Source organism: Phyllostomus hastatus, unplaced genomic scaffold (genome assembly GCF_019186645.2).
Source record: "Phyllostomus hastatus isolate PE091 unplaced genomic scaffold, TTU_PhHast_1.1 phas_contig_402, whole genome shotgun sequence".
Classification (NCBI taxonomy): domain Eukaryota; kingdom Metazoa; phylum Chordata; class Mammalia; order Chiroptera; family Phyllostomidae; genus Phyllostomus; species Phyllostomus hastatus.
Genome location: NW_025333873.1, coordinates 13,694,787 through 13,717,526, shown reverse-complemented (window position 1 = coordinate 13,717,526; position 22,740 = coordinate 13,694,787). Strand labels below are relative to the sequence as shown.

General features: G+C 57.7%; 1 protein-coding gene across 8 annotated transcripts in view; it reads left to right on the top strand.

Moving 5' to 3' along the window:
* The window catches only part of GREB1 (growth regulating estrogen receptor binding 1), a 106,906-nt gene that overhangs the window by 41,879 nt on the left and 42,287 nt on the right, over positions 1–22,740 (top strand). For all 8 annotated transcript variants that reach the window (XM_045844534.1, XM_045844536.1, XM_045844541.1 and 5 more), the window contains 6 exons: positions 3,300–3,483; positions 8,606–8,725; positions 10,240–10,416; positions 18,591–18,773; positions 20,114–20,257; positions 21,517–21,645. In XM_045844534.1, coding sequence (XP_045700490.1) covers positions 3,327–3,483; positions 8,606–8,725; positions 10,240–10,416; positions 18,591–18,773; positions 20,114–20,257; positions 21,517–21,645 — 910 coding nt within the window. In that variant the 5' untranslated portion in view covers positions 3,300–3,326. The remainder of the gene's footprint in view (positions 1–3,299; positions 3,484–8,605; positions 8,726–10,239; positions 10,417–18,590; positions 18,774–20,113; positions 20,258–21,516; positions 21,646–22,740) is intronic.

Here is a 22,740-nt window from a genome sequence, read left to right as displayed (position 1 = left end):
ACTGCTTTGGACACAGAAGCTGGCCAATTCATGTTGTTCGTATTTTCTTCCCTCTGTGTGGCCCCATCCACCTTAGGCATTGATCTGCTTTAATGGGTGGAGTCCCCTGGGCTCCGTGTGCCAGTCAGCTGTCGGGTGAGCTGAGCAGGACCTTGGGAACATAGGGTCTGGGTGTCCCGATCACTCTTTGAGTGCAATTCTGCAGGGGCTCCGTGTCAAATGGGCTGGACGTCCAGCTTCTTATGTGTGTTCAACTCCTTAGACAGACCTCTACAGACATAGGGGACATTTCTGAGCTTATCAATTTGTGGTGCCTTGAAATAGTCCAGCCTGAATCAGAAACAGTGCACGTACCCCCCCGCCCCAATGGGGCCGGTACGCCCTCATTCGTGCACCAGAGTAGGCAGCAGGTCAGGAAGCCAGGCAGACCAGGGGGCCCCGGGGTGGGTGCTGCCAGGGGGTGGGGTGGGAGCTGTCAGGTGGCTCCCGCAGCTGCCCTCTCTCTTTCAGGAGCGCTTCCTTTTTGTCGGGGCAAATTCCTGAAGCAGGGCGCCCCACGGCTCAGTTCCCCGGGCTGCAGCCGAGGCTGACGGAGCGGCCATGCTCAGGAGTTACTGCCGCTGGCAGGAAGTGTCTGGCGGTTTCCGTTTACTTTAAGTTGGCAGAGAAAGGCTTCCTTACAACAGGAGGCAGAAAGTCAGTGAGGGGACACCAGCCCTCTTGACCTTCCAGAGGGCACCAGAGGCCCCGTCTTGAAGTGGCTCTGCCTCGGACAGCGAGGGCCAGGGGCATTGCTCACGTGGGCCCTGCGTCCCAGTGCAAGACCGGGTCTGGCTGGTGTAGCCGGGCTCCCCGCCCGTGTGGCCAGCGCCCCGCTGCGAGTGAGCCAGGACGCTGCTGTCCTGTGAGCGCGTTGGAGCCGGCTTCTTGCGCTGTGTTTTAAGTCAAATGCTACTTTGAGAATCAGCAGTGTAGCCCTGGCCTGCTGGCTCAGTTGGTTGGAGCATTGTTCCGTACATCAGAAGGTTTCGGGTTTGATCCCCGGTCAGGGTGCAAATGGGAGGCGGCTGATTGATATTTCTCTCTCACATTGAGGTTTCTTTCTCTCTCACATCAATAATAAAAAAACCTTCAGGTGAGGGTTAAAAAAGGTAAAAGAAACTCAAAAGTATAGTAGGCAAGTAATACACAAATATTGTCTGTTTCACATAGGAGATTTGAATAATTTAGCTCCTTTCCTCCTTTGGAGAGGGTTTGTACATCTCTTTTCTCATATTGATAGTATATTTTAAAAATCCATTAGGTGTCCCCCCCACCAAAGAAACCCTTGACAAATTGAAAAAGTTTCTAACACTACAGTCATGGTTGTAATCCAGTACAAATTAGGAAGAAATAATATAAGGCTGACCTCTTCCTCCCCATGCCTTGACTATTTAGAAATTAAATATATTCTCTGGGTAATTCTCAGATTGAAGAGGAAATCAGAATGGAGGTCATAAAGTATCTGAAAAGAAATGAAAAGGAGAATACTTTATACTCAACCCACATGCTGTCGCACAAGAGGGGCCCAGAAGAACAGGATAGTCATGTCTTCATTATTAAAGAAGTGAGGAGGAGCCCTGGCTGGTGTAGCTCAGTGGATTGAGCGCGGGCTGTGAACCAAAGCATCGCAGGTTCGATTCCCAGGCAGGGCACATGCCCGGGTTGCAGGCCACGGCCCCCAGCAACTGCACATTGATGTTTCTCTCTCTCTCTCTCTTTCTCCTTCCCTTCCCTCTCTAAAAATAAATAAATAAAACCTTAAAAAAAAGAAGTGAGAAGGAGAATAAAAGTGATGATAAAGTAATGATTTTAATAAGTTTGCAAAAAGTACAAGCCATTAAACCAAAAGAAAATGGAAAGAGGGTGACATAAAAACTAAGTTTACTGAGAGAATACGTGGAAAGCACTGGGAAGGACTGTAGACTTCAGTGGCAGATCTTGGGAAGAAGGAAACTTGAGAGGTTGAACCGTATGTGTGTCGTCTGGGAGGCAAGTCTGAGTGAATATCGGCTCCTTCACGCCATGGAAGAAGACGCAGCCTTTAAAACGCGTTGTTTTCAAAGCGGTTGTAAGAGGGCGGGGTGAAATGCTTACACCAAGTTCAAAACGTAGGGTAACCCGTTGCGTTACAGAGCGATGATAGCCTTGTGGTCACAGCCGCTCGTCTCCCTCCCACCCCCAAGTTCTGGAGGGAATTCAGTCTGGGAGAACGTGTTTCAGTGTCACAGCTGGACTGGAATCCTGACCTGTGCTACCAGGCGGGGGGACCCCACGGACATCGTGCTGAGAGCGGCCCCTCACAGAGGACCACACACTGTAGGACCCCATGAACATGAACTTTCCAGAGCAGGCGAATCCACAGAGACAGAAAGTAAATGAGCAGGTGCCTGGGGCCGGAGGCTTGGGGCCAGGGGAGCTGGGAGTGGCAGGCACGGGCTGTGAGGTTTCCTGTTGGGGCTGTGAGAGGTCCTAAAATCAGTCACGTGAGGTTCGCACAACACTGAGAATGTATCCCTTTGAAATGGGCACTGGCAGTGGGGGAATGGTACGGTTTGTGAATTATATCTGAACGAAGTCACTAACCCCTCCACCCCCCCACCCCCCCCCAAAAGTCACAGTGCTTATCTCGGGGAATGGACACATCTGATTTTCCTTGCTTTCCACCCTCTTGTAATTTTCCGATCGAATTCTGCGTCACTTGTCTAACGAGAGCATGATAAACCAAACACCATTTTAAAGGGAGAATGTTAGTAACCGGCCTTTTAGCAGCAAAGACAACGATGGGAAACCTGCAGCCCGCTTCCTGGGAAGCACGGGGAGGCTGAGGGGGTCCTAAAACCTGGGGGCCGGTCGTCCTGGATCACCGGGCTGTCAGCTGCTGTCACGTACACAAAGTGGCCAGGGGCTATTCTTCCCCCGGGGGCCGGGAGGAGAAAGCCTCATCGGTCTGGGGGCTCTCGGGGCAGGGTCACAACACGGGGGGAAGCTGGGGAGGACCCGGAGAGTCGACTGATTCCTAGGGACAGGTTCTAAGAGGGGTCAGAGGCTGCCCTCCGAGGGCGAGGCTAGAGAAAGCTGTGACTCATATAACTTCCTGTCGTCGCCGGGCGCTGGCGGGCGGTGGCGGGCGGTGGCTGAGACCCACCCGCGCCTGCTCTCTGCGGGACGGGCAGAGCAGAGGGGTTCGTTCTCTGCCTCGGGGCTTCCCACGCGCGGGTCCGTCCTTTTAACCGGAGCCGAAATGCCATTTTGAGCAGAAGACCCCGCCGGCGGGCCTTCGGAAGATGGGGAACTCCTACGCCGGCCAGCTGAAGGCCACGCGGTTCGAGGAGGTGCTGCACCACTCCATCGAGGCCTCGCTGCGCTCCAACAGCCTGGTGCCGCGGCCCGTCTTCTCCCGGCTCTACCTGGAGGCCGAGCAGCAGCTCGCCGCCCTCGAAGGTACGCCCGTGTCCGTGTCCCTCCCGTGGGGGCGCCCTCCGTGTCGGCGGGGAGGTGGGGGGACGACTTGAAACTCTTTCCTCTTCTGCTCTGGGGAGAGAATGCCGAGTCGGGCGGGACAGCACTGTGAGGGAAAGAAAGTGACGCCTAAACTCGTACTTGGCTAAAGTTCAAGTGGGTTTCAGCTAGCAGGTGGCAAAGAATCAAAATTACTCGTGGGACTGACAGGAGGAAGGACGGGGGCCGTGTCAGGCTGTTCTGAATTGGCTGTGGCCCATTAGAAAGCTTTGATGTTTCCCCTCGGACAAGAGAGAAAGTGTAACGGGCTCTTAACCCTCAGCTGCTCTCTTTCCCTGGTGCCGCCGCTCGTGGCCCTGTCCTAGCAGAGCGGTCTGGGTGGCTTCTCTTGCCACAGCAGGTACTAGGAGCCTCTGGAAAGTTTTAAAAACCAAGAACAGACCTTTATGAATTTCACGAGTGCCAGGATTAAATAAATTATCTTCAGCCCTGGGGACACCTTGAGGGTTTGACCTAATCGTCCAGAGAATGAAATGGTTGTATTTTTTCAGTCTCCCCTGGTTTGCAGTTTTATAGCCGGGCGTTGTCATGGCGAAAGTGACCCCACGGCAGCCCACGGCACAGGACGTGTTCCTGCGGTGATGAGACTTCTTTGTGTCGGGTTTTGTCTCTCCCTCGAAGTTCCCTGCAGACGTCACTTAGCAGTTACCTGCAGGCATTGCTTAGCTATTGAAACGATGCAGGGCTGTGGTTTAAAACGAACGTACATTCACAAACTCAACAGCGTGCAGTCTGCCAGGCCCTGTGTGGTCACGACGTGCGCATGTATGTCAGTGCGTGTGTGTGTCAGTGTGTGTGTGAACCTGTGTGTGTGTGTGTGTCAGTGTGCGTGTGAACCTGTGTGCGTGTGTCGGGGTGGGGGTGGGCGGGTGGGGGGGCTGCCTATCAAGGGAAAACGAGGCAGGGACCTGTTTGTGGGACACAGACGGCCCCTCACCCAGCAGGGAGGCCTTCCCGTGTCACGCCCTGACACGTCCTGACTGAATTCACCTGGCAGACAGCTGCGGCTGAGGACTAAGAAGCATGGATTAGGAAAACCAAGAGTTCCCTCGTCTTTGCATGGAAAGCACTAACGGTTCCTGGCACAGGACACAGTACTGGGGCTTCGTGGGGGAGACGAGAAACAAGGAGAAAATATTTTATAGCAGAGGACTTGGGAAGTACATATTAAGTAGTCACCCTTAACTTCTTACAGCACTGGAAGTCTTGGTTGCTCATGATAAAATCATGATAATGGTAATGATAAATAATTCAGTGCATTTGCACGGCAACCTAAAAGCTACAAAGTGCTTCACCTGCACCAGCCAAAGTGACTGAGCCCGTGGTTTGGGTGCAGGTTGAAGGGTGCTCACCTGCGGAGATTGGGGAGCAGCTGTGAGAGGGTCACTCTGTCTGAGATCTCCACAGGCACCCCTTCGTGGCCTCTGCCTGGGAGGCTGCATCTCAGGGTGCCCCCATCTGCTGGTGGGGCACTGGGCGAGGGACACTCTCCAGGGACAGTTTTGAGGCATGCACCCTGGGTGGGGGCTGTTGGCCCCCTGGTCTGCCCCTCCTGTCGGCATGAACACCAGCGTGGCCCTCTGTGTGCTTTTCCCGTTTGTCCAGCAGACGGCATGGGGATGGCCCCTTGAGGTTTTGTTTTTCTAGCAGGGGAGCTCGGTGGGCAGGAGCAGCCTCACTGTGGTTTGCTAAATGCCGCCATAAACCCAGCTCTCTGCTCTAGCCCCTGGCCGGTGCCTGCAGCCCACACCCTGCTGCCGGTGGCTTGCACAGGTCGGAGGTCTTGTTGTGTCTGCCTGTCTCCGCGCCAGGGTCTCCTGTCTCATCACTGTCCTTGCTCAGACAGTAACCTTCCGGATGGTCGGTCTGACCAGGGCACCACTGCACTCAACAGCCCCCCCTCCGTAACAGACTCTGTATTTGGGGGGGGCAACCCAGCAAGGCCCTGGTTCCTTTGTTCTTGAATCGGGGGTCTCACCACCTCCTTTAGGGGAAAAACCTTTATGTGTTATTTGTTGTTTAAAAAGGAAGGCCAACCAGAATAAAAACAAACCAGCCCGGCATTTTGAAGTGTCTGTTAAAGTAGATGCAGGTAACTATCTATAAACCCCCCTGCCCCCGAATGCCAGCGAGTTCCCTTAGCGTGCACCTCAGGATAGGCAGCCCCAAACCCTGGAGCAAAGTGCCGCCGCAGAGCCTCTGGGCCCCTGCTGTCGCTGGTGGTCCTCGGGTCCCTGTCCCGCTGGCTGTGTCCAGGGACGTTCCAGGCCGAGGGCCCCCCTGCTCCCCAGAGACCTCAGTCGTCGGTCCGGTTTCCTCCCTCCCTCCGGGTCGGGGAGCCTCCTCAGGCTGCCCCTGGCTGACTCGCTCATCCCTTCCCAGGCCCTGGAATGTCTCACGTAGACCTTTGACCTTTAACCCTGCTTTCTTAGAGACTGGATTTTGAGCTTCCTTTGACTTTCTGAGGCTTAAGACCCTCCTCTTTCATGCCTTCTGAGAGTCTGCATTCCTGTTCTTCTCGGCTCAGTAGAGTGACGTGCGGGCATTCCTGCGCGTGCCCTCGGCACACCCGAGACTGTCCCTCCCCCGTCCCCTCTGCTGCGGGGGTCTCTGCCGTCCCCTCTGGGCCTGGAACACTGGTTGCACATCAGGGTTTTGCAGAGGAGCTGTCTATGCCGCCCCTGCCACAGTGACCGTGGTGAGCCGTGCCCTGTGGCTGGCACCTGGGACCTGGGTGTGACTGTACCTTCTTCTCCCTACAGGGAGGGGCAGGAGGGGAGCACCTCCAGGAGGCTCCGCAGTTCCCTCCCACCCCCTGGGTGCCCCCTTTACACTCTTCCCGCACCCTCCGTGTCCCCTAAGCCCAGGACCGAGACGCCAGGACTCTTGCGTCACTCCTGCTGTGGCCTTCCCAAGCCCATGGGTCAGAGCTGGCTCAAAATGTCCAGTTTCTTCTGCCTCTTGCCCCTCACACACCTTTAAGATGGTGGCCACTGTGAGGCTCCGATGCCGGCACCTGCGCGGATGAAATCGCACCTGGAGTTTTCTCCGGGCCCGAGTTCTCCACGTAGGTGTCCCAGTGCCAGCGGCCTTGTTTTACAGACGCAGGCTCCACGCACAGAGAGGTTCAGGAGTGTCCCCACGGCCACACAGACGGTGGTGGACCCCCAGTCCTGTAAATGGAGTCCCCCGACCCCCAGTCCCATCTCTGTCCACTGCACACGATTTCGTCATCCACCTAGAACCACGTAGCCCCTGGGTGGGCAGGGGATGCGAGGGCCAAGGCAGAGGGGAACGGAGAGGTGGCCACCAGGAGGCCGACCCTCCAAGAGGGCACGGAGCAACCAAGAAGAGACTGCTGTCTCCTAGCCTTGAGTGTTCAAGGTGTTCAGGGTGACCCTGTTTCATGAAGAAATCTGTGTGTTCTTTATGAAGTGATATTTGAGGCAGGTTAAAAGAGGTTTTTTTGTTTGTTTGTTTTTTTAACCAATATGTCTGTTAAAAGAAGTTAGAAAGACTATATACTTCAACAGACCTGAAAATTCATTGACTTGAGCGCCCCCTGTCTCTAGTGACACGGGGTAAATGAGGTGTCACCGTGCTGCTGGGGTCCTCCGGGCAGGTGTGGGCTGAGCGCTGCTTCTGGAACGGATTTAGTCGAACGCCTGGACGGCGGAGAAAGAGTGGGGGCGGGTCCCCTCCCCCGGAGCCGCATGTCTGCCGGGAGGGGCGGGGTTCCCCTGCCTAATTCTTGGCTCTCCTGGCCAGCTCCACGTTGGACACTACTCCTAAAACACTGTCACTTAGAGAGGGTTTCCTGAGCTCACAACACGCCTTGTCCTGTGCTGAAAAGGCTTTTTGTGTGTGTGTGGGTGTGACAGAGTGGGCGTGTTTGCATTTCTAGGGCCGATACCAGCCTTCTTCCCCGGGGGTGAGTCACAACGCATGGCCGCACCACTGTCTTCTGTGTGTGAAGACTGCGTGTGCGGCTGGTGGTCGGAATAGCAGCTCGGGCAGCAGACGCACCTGGGAGCACGCCCCCCTGTGCACGCCCCCCTGTGTCCCTTAGCTCTTCATTGGACAGCCGCGGGCCAATCAGGGCCCTCCGAGCCTCCGCGTTGTGGTCTGTAAAAGGGTCCTGCCTGTTATCACCGGCACCTGCCACTCAGACGTTCCTGGAGGGCCTGGCGGGTGCGGTTTCACGCGCCATCCTTTCCAACCGGTTCTTGGGTTGCCCAAAGAGTCCTTTTAGTTTTTCTTTTCTGTACAATGAAAGACACATTATTCATTGTCACTAAGAACTTTATTGATTTGGATATTTTGAGTACGTCAGCTGTCTCCCGCTATTGGCTTCGGCTGGGGAGAGGCCAGGGGCGCTGCTAAACCTCTAACAATGCACAGGACAGCCCCACAGCAAAGAATTATTTGGCCAAAATGTCAGTAGTACCAAGAAACTTCGCAAACCACTTTTGACACGTTCAATCAGTCACAGCACCTTCTCCGCACGCTGCACAAATATTTTTTTTGCATCGCAGTTGTGTTTTTACCTTTCTTGAAATAATAAAGCATAATACACTGAAAATGTTGTGTACTTTCTTCCATCTTCAATATTAAAACGGCTGCACAAAAATTCACCGATTTTGAGAACTTTTTAAAAAAATGCACACACACCAACATGACAGCTGTTAGCACAATCTAACAAAATCATTTCAAATGAAGCTAAAGACGACTAAGCATACTAGAGCCATCGTACAGAAAAAACCAATGGACTTTTTGGCCAGCCCAACACATACAGACTGGCCCCAGTGTGTGTGCAGACCTGTGCAACTCTGGTGGATGGGAAGGAACGTGACCCTGAATTTGGAGCCTGCGCCTGTGACCTTGGAAGAGCCATGCACCTGAGCGAGCCTCAGCTTTTTCTCTGGTGCAGAGGGTGGCAGTGCCCGGCCTTCGGTGTGGAGCAAGGACTGCCTACTTACTCAGTAGCTGGGGTTCGCTGAGTCCTTACTTGTGCCTTCCTCCCCCTCCTTTTCCCCCTGTCTAGGCAGTAGCCGCGTCGACAATGAGGAAGAGGAAGATGAGGCGGAAGGAGGGCTGGAGCCTAGCTGTCCCCCAAACCCCTACCAGATGCACCCTCCACCGGAAGGATGCTGCACCATGGACGGTGAGCCCGCTGCCCCGCCAGGCAGTGCCCACTGCCCAGTATCTGCAGCTTTGAGCTGGGGGTGTCCCCTCTGCCCATGGCCCCCACCAGCAGTGGCTGGGGTGACCTCCCGGACCTGCAGCTTTGGCTGCACGGACACCATGGGGTCACGGTCAGGCTCACAGCCCCTCAGCCGCTCACTACACAGGCTCAGCTTTATGAGTGGATTTGGATCCCAAGTTCCTCTTCCTATCCTAGTTATCTGAAAACTACAGTATATTTTTGCACCTCAGGTGTGGTGGCCCCGTGTGAGTGTTTAAGTCAGAACCGATTGGTAGGAATAACCTTTCACATCTGTTGGTGTTTCACTGTCGGAAAAGCAGATACAGGTTGTCCCAGGAACCCTGTAAAGTCAGCAACGTGAACCCCACCTTGCTGTCGAGGGGCTGAGGCTCGGAGATGCCGGGCGGGGTGACCGCTTGGTCCAGCGATGCGGCCTCGTGCTTGGCACTCAGGGACACTGGACAGACTCCTGGCTCTGCCACTCACTGGCCAGGCCACCTCTGAGCTCATTTGCCCTGTCACCAGACCAGCCAAGAGGAGTCCCTCGTTAGTGATTTAGGGCAGTCAGTTAACTAATGGAAATAACTGAGCCCAGCTCTGGAAACGTGGAAGTAACAGGTACAAGAGCTCCCACGTTGATGGGGCTCCGTGGGCCAGCAGACGCTTCACTCAGGCTGTGGAAAGTGCTAGTAGGGTGGGCGGGGCAAGCAGGGGTGTGCACAGGAAAGGTTCCTAACACAACTAGGGGAGGGCTTCCTGGAGGAGGTGGTCCTTTAGCTGGGTTTTGAAGCATTAGCAGGAGTTAGCCAGGGGACTGTAGGAGGGTTGCGGGGAGGTGGGGCCTTTTCAAATAATTTTGGACACTTATTTTTTAAATAGGAAGTATAAGTAGGTTTACAGTTGGGAGTATGCGAAACAGTTTATTCTCGTATTATTTATTTGTATTACGACCCTAAACCTACTTTGCCCATCCATGTGTTTAACATCTCTTAAGTACAGAAGGTTCAAAGGGATGAGAGGGACAGTCTGTCTGTGCCGTGAGTCTCCTCTGTGTCCCGGGCGTCCAGGCCCCTCCCCAGAGGCGGCCAGGGTCACCAGGTCCCCCCCCATTCCTGCCGCTCTCCTGTCCTCACACATGTACTACAAATACGTGATCACTCGCGGTTTCTTGCAGATTTACCTTGTGTAGATTTTCATTGGCACCGTGTGCCGAGTTTCTCCTGCTGAGCTTCCTCTGTGCAGTCGTTACGTGGGGACACCCACCGATAGCCACGCCCACGGGGGGCCGGACATTGTTTAGCGCCCACGCCGCTGATGTTAGCTCTCAGAATGAGCTTTACACTCGTCCCGGGCCGCGGTGGGGTCCGTCTGACGGGGTCCGGACGGCCCTCACCCCTTCGTCCGTCCGCGAGGACCTGGCCCTGGAAGGCCCTCCCTCGGCAGCGCGCGTGAGCCCCGCCCCTTCCTCCCAGGCTTCTGCCAGGCCGGGAAGGACCTGCGCCTCGTCTCCATCTCCACCGACCCCATCGACGTCCCCGCGGGCTTCCTGCTGGTGGGGGCCAAGGCCCCCGGCCTGCCGGACCAGCTGCTGGTGTGCGCCGTGGACCAGCGGTTCCTGCCGGACGACAGCGGGCACAACGCCCTTCTGGGTAAGCCCCTCTCCTTCCCCTGAGCCTCGGCTCCCTCCGCGTGGTGGGCGGGGCCCAGGGAGGCCGTTTTCGGGGGGCCTCTTCCTGTTTGTGTCTTTGGGGAGGCGGTTTCCTCGACGAGTGGCGTAGAAATGAGGTTTATTTTAAAACGTGACTACCTGCCTGTGGGAAGCCCATCGGTGAGTGTTCAGTTTTTGGTACCTGTATGCACCAGGCCCTCCCTCAGGGCTTACCTGGGTCAGAAATGGGGTCCCAGCCCTGGCCCAGACCCTCCCGGGAGCAATCGGCCCTGGGGCAGAGGGGGTGAGGCTGAGCCTGCGCGTTCCTGCCTCCAGAACGGCCATGTCCCCGCCCCCCTCGTGCGTCCTCTCCTCGGTTTCCCTCCCACCTCTCCCGGGGCACCATTCTCATCCTGGTTTTACAGGCAGGCTGGGGCCTGTTAATGCACTTGCCCAAGGGGACGTGAGGACAGGAACAGGGTCAGGATTCAAACTCAGCTCTTCCTGGCTTCACGTTCTATGCTTTCATTAACCTCTGTACCTCCTGGTCGGGAGTCCTGGTCAAGGTCAGCGTGGGGGAAACCTCGGCTGTGACCTTTCAAACGACCAGTGGCTCGAGGAGACCCCCGTGTCTGTGCAGAGCCGAGACCAAGCTACCAAGCGCAGCTCCCTCTGTCCCGACATTTGCTGAGCCCTTCCTGTGTGCCAGGCCCCCCACTCGGCACACTGCCCCAGTAGTGGAGCGAAAACCGAGGAGCGGTGCGGTTTGGACCGGGAGCCCCAGGGCTGGGTTGCAGCCCTGCGTGTGACCACAGGTCACCTGTGGCGGGCGGGCCTCCGCGTCCTCATCTGTGAGGTGGGGACGGGACGCCCACAGCGCTCCTGACCCTTCCCCAGTCGGGCCCCGCGTTCCCTGGGAGCAGCAGGGTTGGTGACGATCTGCCTACTTCAGCAGTGTCCTTGGGGACGACCTTCGCTGTAGCGGCCAGTTTGGTTGTGAGGGTTTATGGGAAAAACGTCTGGGCTGACTCCCCGGCCCGTTTTTTCTGGACTTTCCACGGGTGCAACACCGAGACTCCCAGCTTTACGCTGGGCAGGTACACGTGCGTGTCAGTGGGGATTCACTGAGCACCTTTGCGTCCCAGGCACTGTGCGCAGGACCGAAGGGTGGGGAGGGGAGAGAGCGAGGTTTGACCCAGAGGGAAAAAGAACTAGTCCTTCTATAGGGGGGCAGGGGGGCGGGGGGCGGGGCACAGCCGCAGGCAAACTCTGAGACGAGGCAGATGCACGCTGCCTGGGGGGGCAGACACGGCTCCCGGACAACCACCAGGGAGAGAAGAAGGTGACGCCAGATCTCTTTTTGGGGCAGATTCTAGGCTTATTGTAACTAGCTCTTAAAAACGAGAAGAATCCCAGAGTCTTGGAGTGCATCTCAGATGTGATTTGCTGATAAGGCCGCACTGTGTTGGGAGGAGCGCCTGCCGGCTGGGTGGGCGTTTGATGTGGCGGACGGAGGAGGCCGGGGTGTGCCTGCGTCCCCCCGCTTGGTGGCTGTAAAGGGATCGCGAGGGCAGTAAATCGAGGTGGTTCTGTGTCTTGGAATGTGGCGACAGGACTCTCTCAGTCCATTCACCAGCGGTGCCGGAACCACTTTGGCTCCCCAGGCGGAGCGCAGAGGAAATGGTGTCTTTGTTAATTGCTCGCCAAAAAGCCCTCGGAGGTGGGGAATGAGGGCTGGTTGGTAATAACCCATGCTTTCTTCTCTTAAAATAACTTTATGCCCTCAGCTCACACACTTAACACTGTTCAGGCTTCCTGCAATTACCTCTGATGTCCGCACAGGATGGGGCGGCCCCGCAGCCCTGGGGGACTGGGCTCAGTGCTTTTTAGTGGCCCGTATACACTGAAAACTGCGGATAATCTCAGGGGAAGCGATGGCTAGCGCCCCCACCCCCGCCCGTAACTGATAACGAAGAGAGTCTTGTTGTAGCGCCTTGGCATCAACTGAGAGATTTTGTCTGAGAACACGGAGAGATTAAAATCCAGGTGTGTGTTTCAGTTTGTTTCTTTATGGTAATGTATCTCAACTGGCTGATGACTGAGATGTAGGAGGAGAAAACACAGAAACAGAACGTTATAGATGGGAGCAAGCAAGTTTTCTGTGCCTTCAGGAGGCACATATGTAAGCATTTTTGGAGTGTGTAGCCCCACACTGGAGGTCAGCCCCAAGGTCGTCCGGGGCCCCAGAGCCAGGACAGACCCGGCCCTTCCCAGGGAGCTTGGTGTTCAGCGGGAGAGCACAGGCACAGGGGGCCTGGGACCTGCGCCGGGCGACCCCAGAAACACAGCCCGCTCAGATCCCTGCAGCGTGCCGTAGCCCAGTGACTGCAGCACCTCGGGGATCATGGAGGGCGCCTGGCGCCCAGTGCCCAGCGATGGGAAGGAAAGACATCTCAGCCCAGGTGGGCTTCCAGCTGGGCCCCGCCAAAGGAGGGGAACGTCGCCCGTTGGAGAAGAACACGACCGGCAGTTATTTGATAGAGACTTATCACGTGCCCCAAACCATGCCCTGTTGAAAGAGCCCGCTGAGGTGGGCCCATTATTAATTATCTAGCCTTTATAGATGGGGAAACAAAGGCCCAGAGAGGTTAACCGTCTTGCTCAGGGACACCCAGCCAGTCAACGGCAGGCCCTGGGTTTGAACCCAGAGGACGTGGCCCTGGTGCTCGTGTCCCAGAGGACAAAGGGCAGGCCAGACAGAGGGACCTCGTGCTTGTAGGAACCCAGCCTGAGGGGGGTGGGGCGTCATGGTGAGAACTTCTCTGGCCGCTGCAGAGGCTGCAGAATGGGGCCAGTAGGGTCCCACCCAGAAAAGGCCACAGCCTCCCGGGAGCTGTTTGTACACTGCAGGGTCGACGGAAGAGCTAGCAGCCTGACGTGTACGTCTGCCGTCTTTAACAGCCCCCAACCGCGGGGCTGCCCTGTTTGCCTGTAACTCCCCCTCTCCACCTTCCAGACTGCTTTGAGGCAAGTCCTGGACATCAGGTCATTTCATCTGTAAATGGTTCAATACGTATCTCAGAGATACGGGCTTCTTGTTGGAATCCCAGTAACATCCCCATACCTAAAGAATGCAGCATTAAGTCCTTCATAGTCTCAAATCTCCAGCGTGTTCAAGTGTTATGTTACAAATTTCTTTTTTTTTAAGATTTTATTTATTTTTAGAGAGGGAGGGAAGGAGAAAGAGAGAGAGAGAGAGAAACATCAATGTGCGGTTGCTGGGGGTCATGGCCTGCAACCCAGGTATGTGCCCTGACTGGGAATCAAACCTGCGATGCTTTGGTTCACAGCCTGCGGCTCAATCCACTGAGCTACGCCAGCCAGGGCACAAATTTCTTTTTTACAGTTGGTTCTTTAAGATCAAAATGAGATTCTCCCAAAGCATTCGGTCGCTAGGCCTCTGAAGTGTCTCTTATTAATAAGTCTCTCTTCATTTACACGTCCTTCCTTCCTACTTTTCTCTTTACGGTTCATGTTTTAAAGAGACATGGGAAATGTTCAAGTAAAGCGATCGCCATGTTTTAGTCTGCATTTCAGAGAGCTCTCTCGGAGGTCACACGAATAATTGCTTTTTATTAAAGGAGAAACTGAGGCCGGGCCACCGGTGATGAGCCTGTTGCAGGGTTCCAGGTAGTGCCTGACAGTCGGAACCTCCGAGTGCCGTGCCCCGAGCCCCCTGCGTCATTCCCGGGTGCGCCTCCCGCAGCCCGCCCTTAGCTGCGCGCTCAGAGGCCACTGCCCGCCCGCCGCGTCTGAAGGAAGCAGCTGTGGGTGCTTCAGAGAGGAGTCAGATACCTTTGGTTCTGGAAGGAAACTCAGGGTTCATTGAGACCTCACGTCCCCTGTGATGGTTGGGAAACCGGAACCCGGAGGGACGGAATGGAGCCACTCCCTCCCCCCCCCCCGGCCCCGTCCCCCTCCCCCGTCTCAGCACCGCGAGGGCCTGGGTAGGGTCAGACTTCAGTCTCCCGGCCGCCCCGCCCCAGCTCCGCTCTGTGATACAGCCGTGCCCGTCCGAGGGACAGGAGGAGGCAATGACATTGGATGAGACCTGCTGTGTGCTGAGCACATGGTGGGCACTTTGCCCTCCTCCCGCTCCTTCAAGATGGATTTTTGTGAGGACGTGCCGCAGCAGAATGGTTCAGTCCCAACCCCCGACCCCTCTGTGGGCGAGCTGCTTTCTCCCTGTGCCCGATGCCCTCATCTGTAAACTGGGGAGCCTGCGAATTGTGTTATAGGGCTGCTGGAGGTTTAAATGAGAACATTTATCATGTCAAGTGCTGGGCTCAGGGCCTGGCAGCTGGTCAGTGTGCAATAAATGTTCACCATTATCATGTTTACAGATGAGAAATGCAAAAAAGGCTCTGAGATGTTACTTAACCCGCCCAAAGTCACACAAGGTGGGAGTGGGGATTTGAACCCCGGTCCCTCCGATTTGCAAGTATGTGCATGCTCTGCTACAGTGAAGTGGGTAGGAGGTCAGGAACTTTCCTCCCAACAGAAGAGAGAGCCTGGCTTGGTGGCCAGTGTACACTGGCACGAGTTCAAGGTGTGCTAGTTAAACACAACCGGACCCGTGGGAAAATCGCATGGTGCCGCCTGTGTGTGGTCAGGAGCGAGGTGTTTTTATGGGGCCTTTCCCGTGGGGCAGTTCGTGGACGGAATGATTTCTCTCGAGTCTGGGTATTTGCGCCTGGCGGGGGCTGGAGGGTTCGGGCCCGGTGGCACGCTTCCTGGGCGTGTCTCCCGAGGGGACTGGTACAGATGTCCGTGTCCTCGGGGAGACTTGCAAAGAGAAGGACTTACTGTGTTCCTCCTCCTGAAAACCTGTATTGGCTTTCAGACAATTTCTCGAAAGATTAGAATTATCTCGTATGTTCAGCTGGGGTGGTTGCAACCACTCTGCAGTCCCCTGGGCCGGCTGGTAAGCCGCACTGCGGTCTTCCCGGTCGGCCCTCCCTGCCCGGGGTCATCTCCCTGAAGAGCAGCGGATTCTTCTCACCAGAAAGTGAGCACCGACACAGAAGGGCGGTTTGCTTGCGGGCTCCCTAAATACCGACCACGCCGGGAAGACCCAGGTTGCCGCTTGCTTTTCGCAACCACAAAGAGGAGCTCTTACGGTCCGTGGTTCCCACCCCCGCGTCTGCGATGGCCCTGCAGTGCACCTTTCTCATGACACAAAGTCATGTCCACTGTTTCTGGACAGGGGTGGCCGTGCTGGCCTTGGCCGGTCACCCTCAGCGTCCTTGGCCTTGCAGCTGTTTCTTGTTCATCCGTCTTTTCAACGCTCGGGCTCAGAACCCCTTCCGGGGAGCTTGGGAGTTTTCTCGGGGCCTCAGATGGCTGTTTATCTCAAGGTTCCCATGTTGGAGGCAAAGGGACCAGTAAGGATGTTAGATGATTACTTCAACGTGTGCCAGAAATGTGCCCGTGCTCACTCTTGTACTTAACCTTGTGTTCTGTCTCCTTCCTTCCCTGCCGATGTGTACGGACGCTCTGCCCCGCGCCAAGCACTAGTCTGTGCGAGGGCGCTTATGTACCCAGAGCAATGCGCCTCCACTCGGGCACACCACGGTCCCAGCGCTTGGGACGCATGGGAAAGTCGTGGGGGAAAGACATGAACTGCAGTAACTAGAACTCTAAGGAAGAAGCCACACGGCCCTCTGAACGGTACAGAGAGGCTGCAGGGGCCCCGGGAACAGTGAGCCCAGCCCCTTTGGGGCAGGGAAGTCTCCGGAGGCGTGGGCGTTGAGCTGAGGGCTGAGCGGTGGGTGGGGTGCATGCAGATGTGGCTCACGTGAGGTAGAGTGTGCGTGTGCCTGGAGGCAGGAGCGTGGCAGGAGTGGGCAGTGGAAGTCAGCAGAGGGAGCCCTTTGGAATTAAGCATATTTAACAGGAGCATCAAACTCATTTTCACCAGGGGCCACATCAGCCTCACGGTTGCCTTCAAGGGGCTGGATGTCATTTTAGGACTGTATACATGTAACTACTCCTTAACTAGGGGCAAGGAGCTCGGTGCTGCTGCCGGGCAGAAACAAGGTGCCGGGCCGGATAAATCAAGGTGGAGGGCCGGATTCAGCCTGCGGGCCTTGTGTCTGCTGCCTGTGTGGCAGAATGAGGACTAGAAATAAAGCTGGAGACGAGGGTTGGGGGGCTTGGGGGGTGGCCCTGGATGCCACGCTGTGGGTCTAGACCTCAGCCTCATGCTAGACTCAGATGCCACACTCTCTGAATCTACTTCAGACTCTTGCTTAGCCTCTCTGGTTCTCAGGTTTCCCCAAAGGTGGTCTTGCTGCCCTGATTGACTGAGTGGCTTGTCCGGATGACAGTGGATGGGCAGGGACGTCACGGCTTCTCTGTGCGCATCAGCCCCCTCCCTGTCCCTTTAGAACACCAGCAGGCGGAGTGCCATGTTGGACGTGTCTCTGGGGCCTTTCCCGTGTGCTCTGCTGCAGAGGGAGCAGGGTTTTGGAAGAGCGAACTAGCCTGCACTTGTCTTACATCTAGACCAAGAGACTGACCCTTATTTCTAAGGCCTTTTGGGGAATATGACATTTGCCTAAAATACAGCAGATTGGCGAGCCCGCAGGGTTCCGCAGCGTAGACGTGTCATCTCCCGGTGGAGGTGTCCTGAACTGTCACCGACAGATGCCGCTTTGAACACGGGCCAGGGGCTCCGTCTACCAGGCGTGCAAGCAGACCCGGTGCAGAGCCGCGCAGCCCTCGGGGCCGAGGTCCAGAGGACCTTGGTAGACTCGTCGGCCCGAGAGTGTGGTTAAATAAATGGGTCGGCCTCAGGGCGCCCCTCCCAAAGGTCCTTGGATGGTTGACAGCAGCCGTGCCTGGGGCCAGGCGAGGGCTGAAGGACAGTCTCCTTCAGGCGGGGTCCCGCGACCGTCAGGTGGCGGAGCTGGTCCTCACAGTGGTCCGCACTCGCCCGTGGCTCTGGTGAGTGCCGTTCGGATGGACGTGACGGCTCCGAAGGTCTTCTCAAGCCTCTTCTCTGTTTTTTTTTTTTTTTTTAAGATTTTATTTACTTATTTTTAGAGAGGGAAGGGAGGGGGGAGAGAAAGAGAAAGAGAGAGAGAACATCAATGTGTGGTTGCTGGGGGCCATGGCCTGCAACCCAAGCATGTGCCCTGGCTGGGAATCGAACCTGCGACACTTTGGTTCGCAGCCCAAGCTCAATCCACGGAGCTACGCCAGCCAGGGCTTCTCTGGGTTTTCATAGTTCCTAGGAGGTGGATTTGCCATCGCCACTGCGTAGACGGCCTTCCCAGAGCCTCGCAGCTGATGGCAGCCTCGGTCACCTCCCAGAAAGGCCCATTCTGGCCTCGGGTAGCAGGACGCTGACCCTGTGACAGCCACCTTCGAGCAGCATGCCTCCACTCCCCCGGCCCCGGAGCCCCCAGACCCCCTCCCCACTGCCTGCCATGCACCGTGGAGCCCTTTTCAGCAGCTCGTTGAATCCAATTTCTTTTTTTTTTTTTTTAATATTTTATTTATTTTTAGAGAGGGAAGGGAGGGAGAAAGAGAGAGAGAGAAACATCAGTGTGTGGTTGCTGGGGGCCGTGGCCTGCAACCCAGGCATGTGCCCTGACTGGGAATCGAACCTGTGACACTTTGGTTCGCAGCCTGCGCTCAATCCACTGAGCTACGCCAGCCAGGGTGAATCGAATTTCTCGACTCCAGGGCGGGAGTCTGCACTCTCTCGCGCTCTCCTGGCGTGTCTAGCGCCAGTGAGCAAACACTGAGACGCTGGGACTGGCCAGCGCGGAGGACGGGGGGGTGGGACAGGCCGGGTTCCTGCAGACACTCGGTCCGTGCGGGCAGCCGCAGAGACAGTGCTCGTCCTGGGAAGTCGGCTCCCACAGGCGTTCGGATATGCACCCAAGCAAGTTCACTCTCCCGAGCTTGCCTGGGCCCATGTCCGTGGCAAGGTCTTCTTGGTGGTCCTCCTCCTGTTTGAGTCACGGCCATCTTGCCCCCCTGCGGATTCTCCGGCCGGTGGCAGAGGACGTGAGTGGTCAGTTCTGATGAACCGTGTGTTATCTGTCGGAAGAGGACTTTGGAGGTGAGCTGGGGACAGTCACGCACGGTCCGTTCCTTCTCCAGGATTCTCTGGGAATTGTGTTGGCTGCGGGAAGAAAGGCTTCTGCTACTTCACGGAGTTCTCCAATCACATAAACCTCAAGCTGACCACTCAGCCCAAGAAGCAGAAGCACTTGAAGTATTACCTGGTCCGCAACGCCCAGGGGGCTCTTACCAAAGGGCCTCTCATTTGCTGGAAAGGCTCAGGTGAGGGGTTCGGCTCTGCGGGGCGGGCGGGTGACGGGGTGTCCCCCGGGCGGGCGAGGTGCCTGTCGGCAGGACTTTGCGGAGAGACGGCTCGGTGGCAGTACTGAAGGCAGGTGAGGGGCCAGTGTGTGCAATTAAAATGCCACTTCTCATGACAGGTGTTCAGTTTACAGCGTCAGCCTACTTGTGCGGGCTGTTTAAGGGCTGACAGAGGGCTGCCCCATGCTGTGCCGTCCTGTGGCCAGTGGTTGGAAGGTTCTCCAGTGGGTGACTTTGTCCCCCAGGGGACATTTGCCATTGTGTGGGCACACTGTTGATGGTCACGGCTGAAGGGTGCTACTGGCCTCTGAGGAGGGGGGCCAGAGCTGCTGCCCACTATCCTGCAGCTCATAGGACATTCTGGCCCCCCCCAAAGAATTACCCACTCCAAAATGTCCATGGTGCAAGGTTGCAAAACCCCAATGTAGGGAAACTTGGCTTGAATAATGCCCCCCAGTCCCCGAGCAGAAAGAACAGCTCCCCAGCGTCCCGGCCCTGGAGGGAGTCTCTGGGCCCCATGCCTCCCTCTCTGTGTCCCCTGTGTGGGGCCGGGGCACTTGGCTGCAGCGAGCTGTGGGTGGAGGAGAGGAAGAGGGTGGATTTCAGAGGCCCAGCCTTGGCTGCTCCCTGAGATGCCCCCACGGAGCTGGTGCGGAGGGGCATGTTCTAGAAGGTTTCTCAGTGAGGCGACTGGATGGACCGACCTTTGGTCCCTCACTTGTCCATGTTGGCTCACTGCTGGCCCCTCGGCATCTCCCAGCCAGCTCCCACGAGCAGAACAGGGGCTTCAGGAGCCGCTGGCTCTGGGCGAGCCTCCTCCCCCACCATTCCTATCATCACTTCCTCTTCCTCTCCTTTGCTTGCATCAGTCAGTAAACACTGACATTCCTTGAGCTGCTCGTGCGCGCCAGTCCTTTTCTGGGTCCCGGGGAGGCGGCAGGTCTTCCCCGGGGGACCAGTGAAGGGCTGTCATTATCTGCTGTGGCCAAGCACCTTGCAGGTGAGGTCCGTCCCTGGGGCTGAGAGCAGCCTGCGGGCTGGGGGAAGGTATGGGTGGTACCTTTACCTTTGATGGGCAGTGGCTGGAGGATGCATTCGTATCCTCTGCTTTTCTCTTTTCCCCAGATGCTCACTCTTGTCCTCTCCTGTCAGTCAGCGTGTCCCTCAGATGGGCCCCTGCCCTTAGAGCTCGGGTGTCCACGTACCTGGCTCCCCTGCAGGACACACCCCAGGCTTGGAGCTCATCTCTAACCGGTGGGGGCAGCAGCGACCTGGTTTTCACGACCCTGTCTTGTCCGCAGAGTTCAGAGGCCGGCAGACCACCGCTGGCCCGTGCTCCAGTTCCCTCTTCCCGCTGCTGGACAGCTCCGGGCCCCTGGCCGCCTTCTCCGGGGAGCCCACTCCCGGAACGAACCTCAGCATCCCCCCGGGGGCACAGCCCGCAGGTGAGGCGCTGGAGCGGCCCGGAGGAGCAGAGCCCGTGGCGGCCTGGCGTGCCCCCGGCGTGGCTGCTGGGGGACGGGCACTCCCGGAGAGACGGGGGCATGCCCCATGTCCTCTTTCTCTGCAGCGCCTGCGCGTTTCGTCTTGACCTTGGGGGAGTTTCCGACACAGAGTGCTCTGTTTCTAACTTGGAAAGGCGCTCTGCATGCCTCTTTGCTCCGGCACAGGGTCCCCCCCATCGGTGGGCTGGTGGGGTCGCTCGGCAGGCCCGGTCTGCAGCGTAGGGCTTGCCCTGTGACGGGCACTAAGTCGGCGTTGGAACTGGGCTCCCGGGAGGGGCGGTGAGACCGAACATGCGCTCTGTCCCATGTGCCCTGCGCCCCAGCTCTGGGCGTGTCCCGTCCAACCCTAACGAGCCCCTGTGACCAGGCTTCTGTGACCCCGTCGTGCTCGCTGGGAAATGGGGGCCACCAGCTGGGACCTCACTCATGGGCGGGCGGAGCCCAGATTTGACAGCATGTATTTCTGGCTGAAGCCTTAAACGTGGGAGAGGCAACCACAGTAGGCAGCAGCCTTCTTGGGGCTCGGGGGGGGGGGGGGCTGGTGGTTTCCGTTCCTTTTGCCAAGAGGGTCCAAGGTCGGACCCCAAGAGGAACCACAGCCCCCGCCCCCCCTGGCTGGTCCCACCTGTGACGAAGAGCTTGCCCTGCGCTGAAACGTGCTCCCCCCCAGGTGCCACACCCCCCTCCCCACCCCGAGGTGTCTGCCGCTGCCCTCCCGGTGCCCGGGCCGCCTGGGGCCTCTGCCACCAGGCACCCGGAGAGGCCGCTGCTTTGGCATCAGAACACCGGGGTGTGAGCGCCCGCGCTGCCGCCTCCCGGCCGGGCAGTTCAGGGCAGGCCATTTCAACTCTCCGAGCAGACTCTGCCCCCTCCCCTGGGAGGCCGGAGAGGAGAGGGCCTCGGTGACCGCAAACCCGACCGCTGTGCCCAGTGTGTCTGATACACACCTGGCCCTGGGGGGTGAAGGAGCAGGTGGAAGGAAGCAGGAACAGTTTCCGGGGCAGCCCTGAATTCACGGAGCCCCACGGGCCACTCCTGTCCCTCGGGGCCTTCCCCCACCGGGGAGTGCTCACTGCAGGAGCGTGTGTGCACATGTCTGCACACGCGTGTGCATGCATGTGTGTCTCCGTGTGTTTTCTCAGCCGGGCGGAACCGCCGTGCTGTGAGCTGACCTGCTCTGTCTTGTTCTCTGCGAGCAGGACCGGCCTCTGGTCACCCCCCTCTCACCGTAGCCACGGGCCCAGCTGTCTTCAACGGCCAGGACTCCCCGAAGCACCAGCAGCTGGTGAAGAGCAAGCTGTCGGCGGTGACGCGGCCCTCGGCGCTAGGTAGCATTGCCCGTCCCGCGGGCCCTGCCCTTCTCTGGGTCAAGGCTTTGGGGGGCGGACATGGGAGCCTCTTGGAACTGGTGTGGCTTGGACGGAGTCCAGCCAGGGCAGCAGGTGCCTCCCCAGTCTGCAGGGCTGTGCCCAGGCCCTGGTGCCGGGTGACGGGTCCCACCAGGAAACCGTGAGAGCCTTTCGTGAGGCGGGGGACCTGTCCCTTTGTGAGCCACCCGTCGGAAGGGCCGCAGGGTTCGGGAGAAGCAGAGGGTGACGTGGTATCGTGTGAACAACATCAGATAACCGCGGATCCAAAACCCAACTCTGTCTCTTGGTAGTCGGGGGTCTTGCATAAACAAGACTTCCGGCTAAACGCCCCCTTGCCTGGAGGTACGAGTTCTGCTCTGAGGGCCGTTGAGAGGATCGGACGAGGTGATGTGTGTGGAGGAGTCTGGGCCATCAGGCAACTCCCTCAGGGCACCTTACCGGCACCCACAGCGGCAGCAGGAGCGGCAGCAGCAGCAGCAGCAGCAGCAGCATTGAGCTTGCTCTGTTCAGGGAGGGCTTCCTGCAGGAGGTGACAAGTGACCTGCAGCTCACGGCTGGGGAAGCACTAATTAGAGATGCTTTGGGAGGAAGTGAGGAAAGGGGCTGAGGAGGTGGGGATCGGGGTGAGTCAGGGGTGAGAAGGGGGTGAGCGAGGGGGGTAAAGGGGCCCCCTGCTGGCGCAGAGGCTGTGGGTGGAGGGAGAGTGGACCCAGCGCTGTGCTCGCTGTAAGCCAGGCTTCTCTCTCCTCCCTCCCCCGCCCCCACGCGCACCGCTGAACGGATGGCCTGCTCTGCCGGCGGCCGGGATCAGCTTTAAGAAACTGCTTTTGAGGCGGCAAGGGGTGTTTGGGGAGGGCTGAAGGCTGCCTCCGGGGCAAAGTGTTGTCCCTGCTGAGCGGGTGGCTGTGCAGGGACCAGTTTGGGTTGTCCCCGGGCAGGTGGGGTCCTGGAGCTCCAGGTCTGCAGGGACTTAGTGCGTCAGCGGTCTCACCCTCCAGCGATCTTCCCAGAGACCGGACTCCGCAGGCGGGGGCTGGGCCCAGGAGCGGAGCG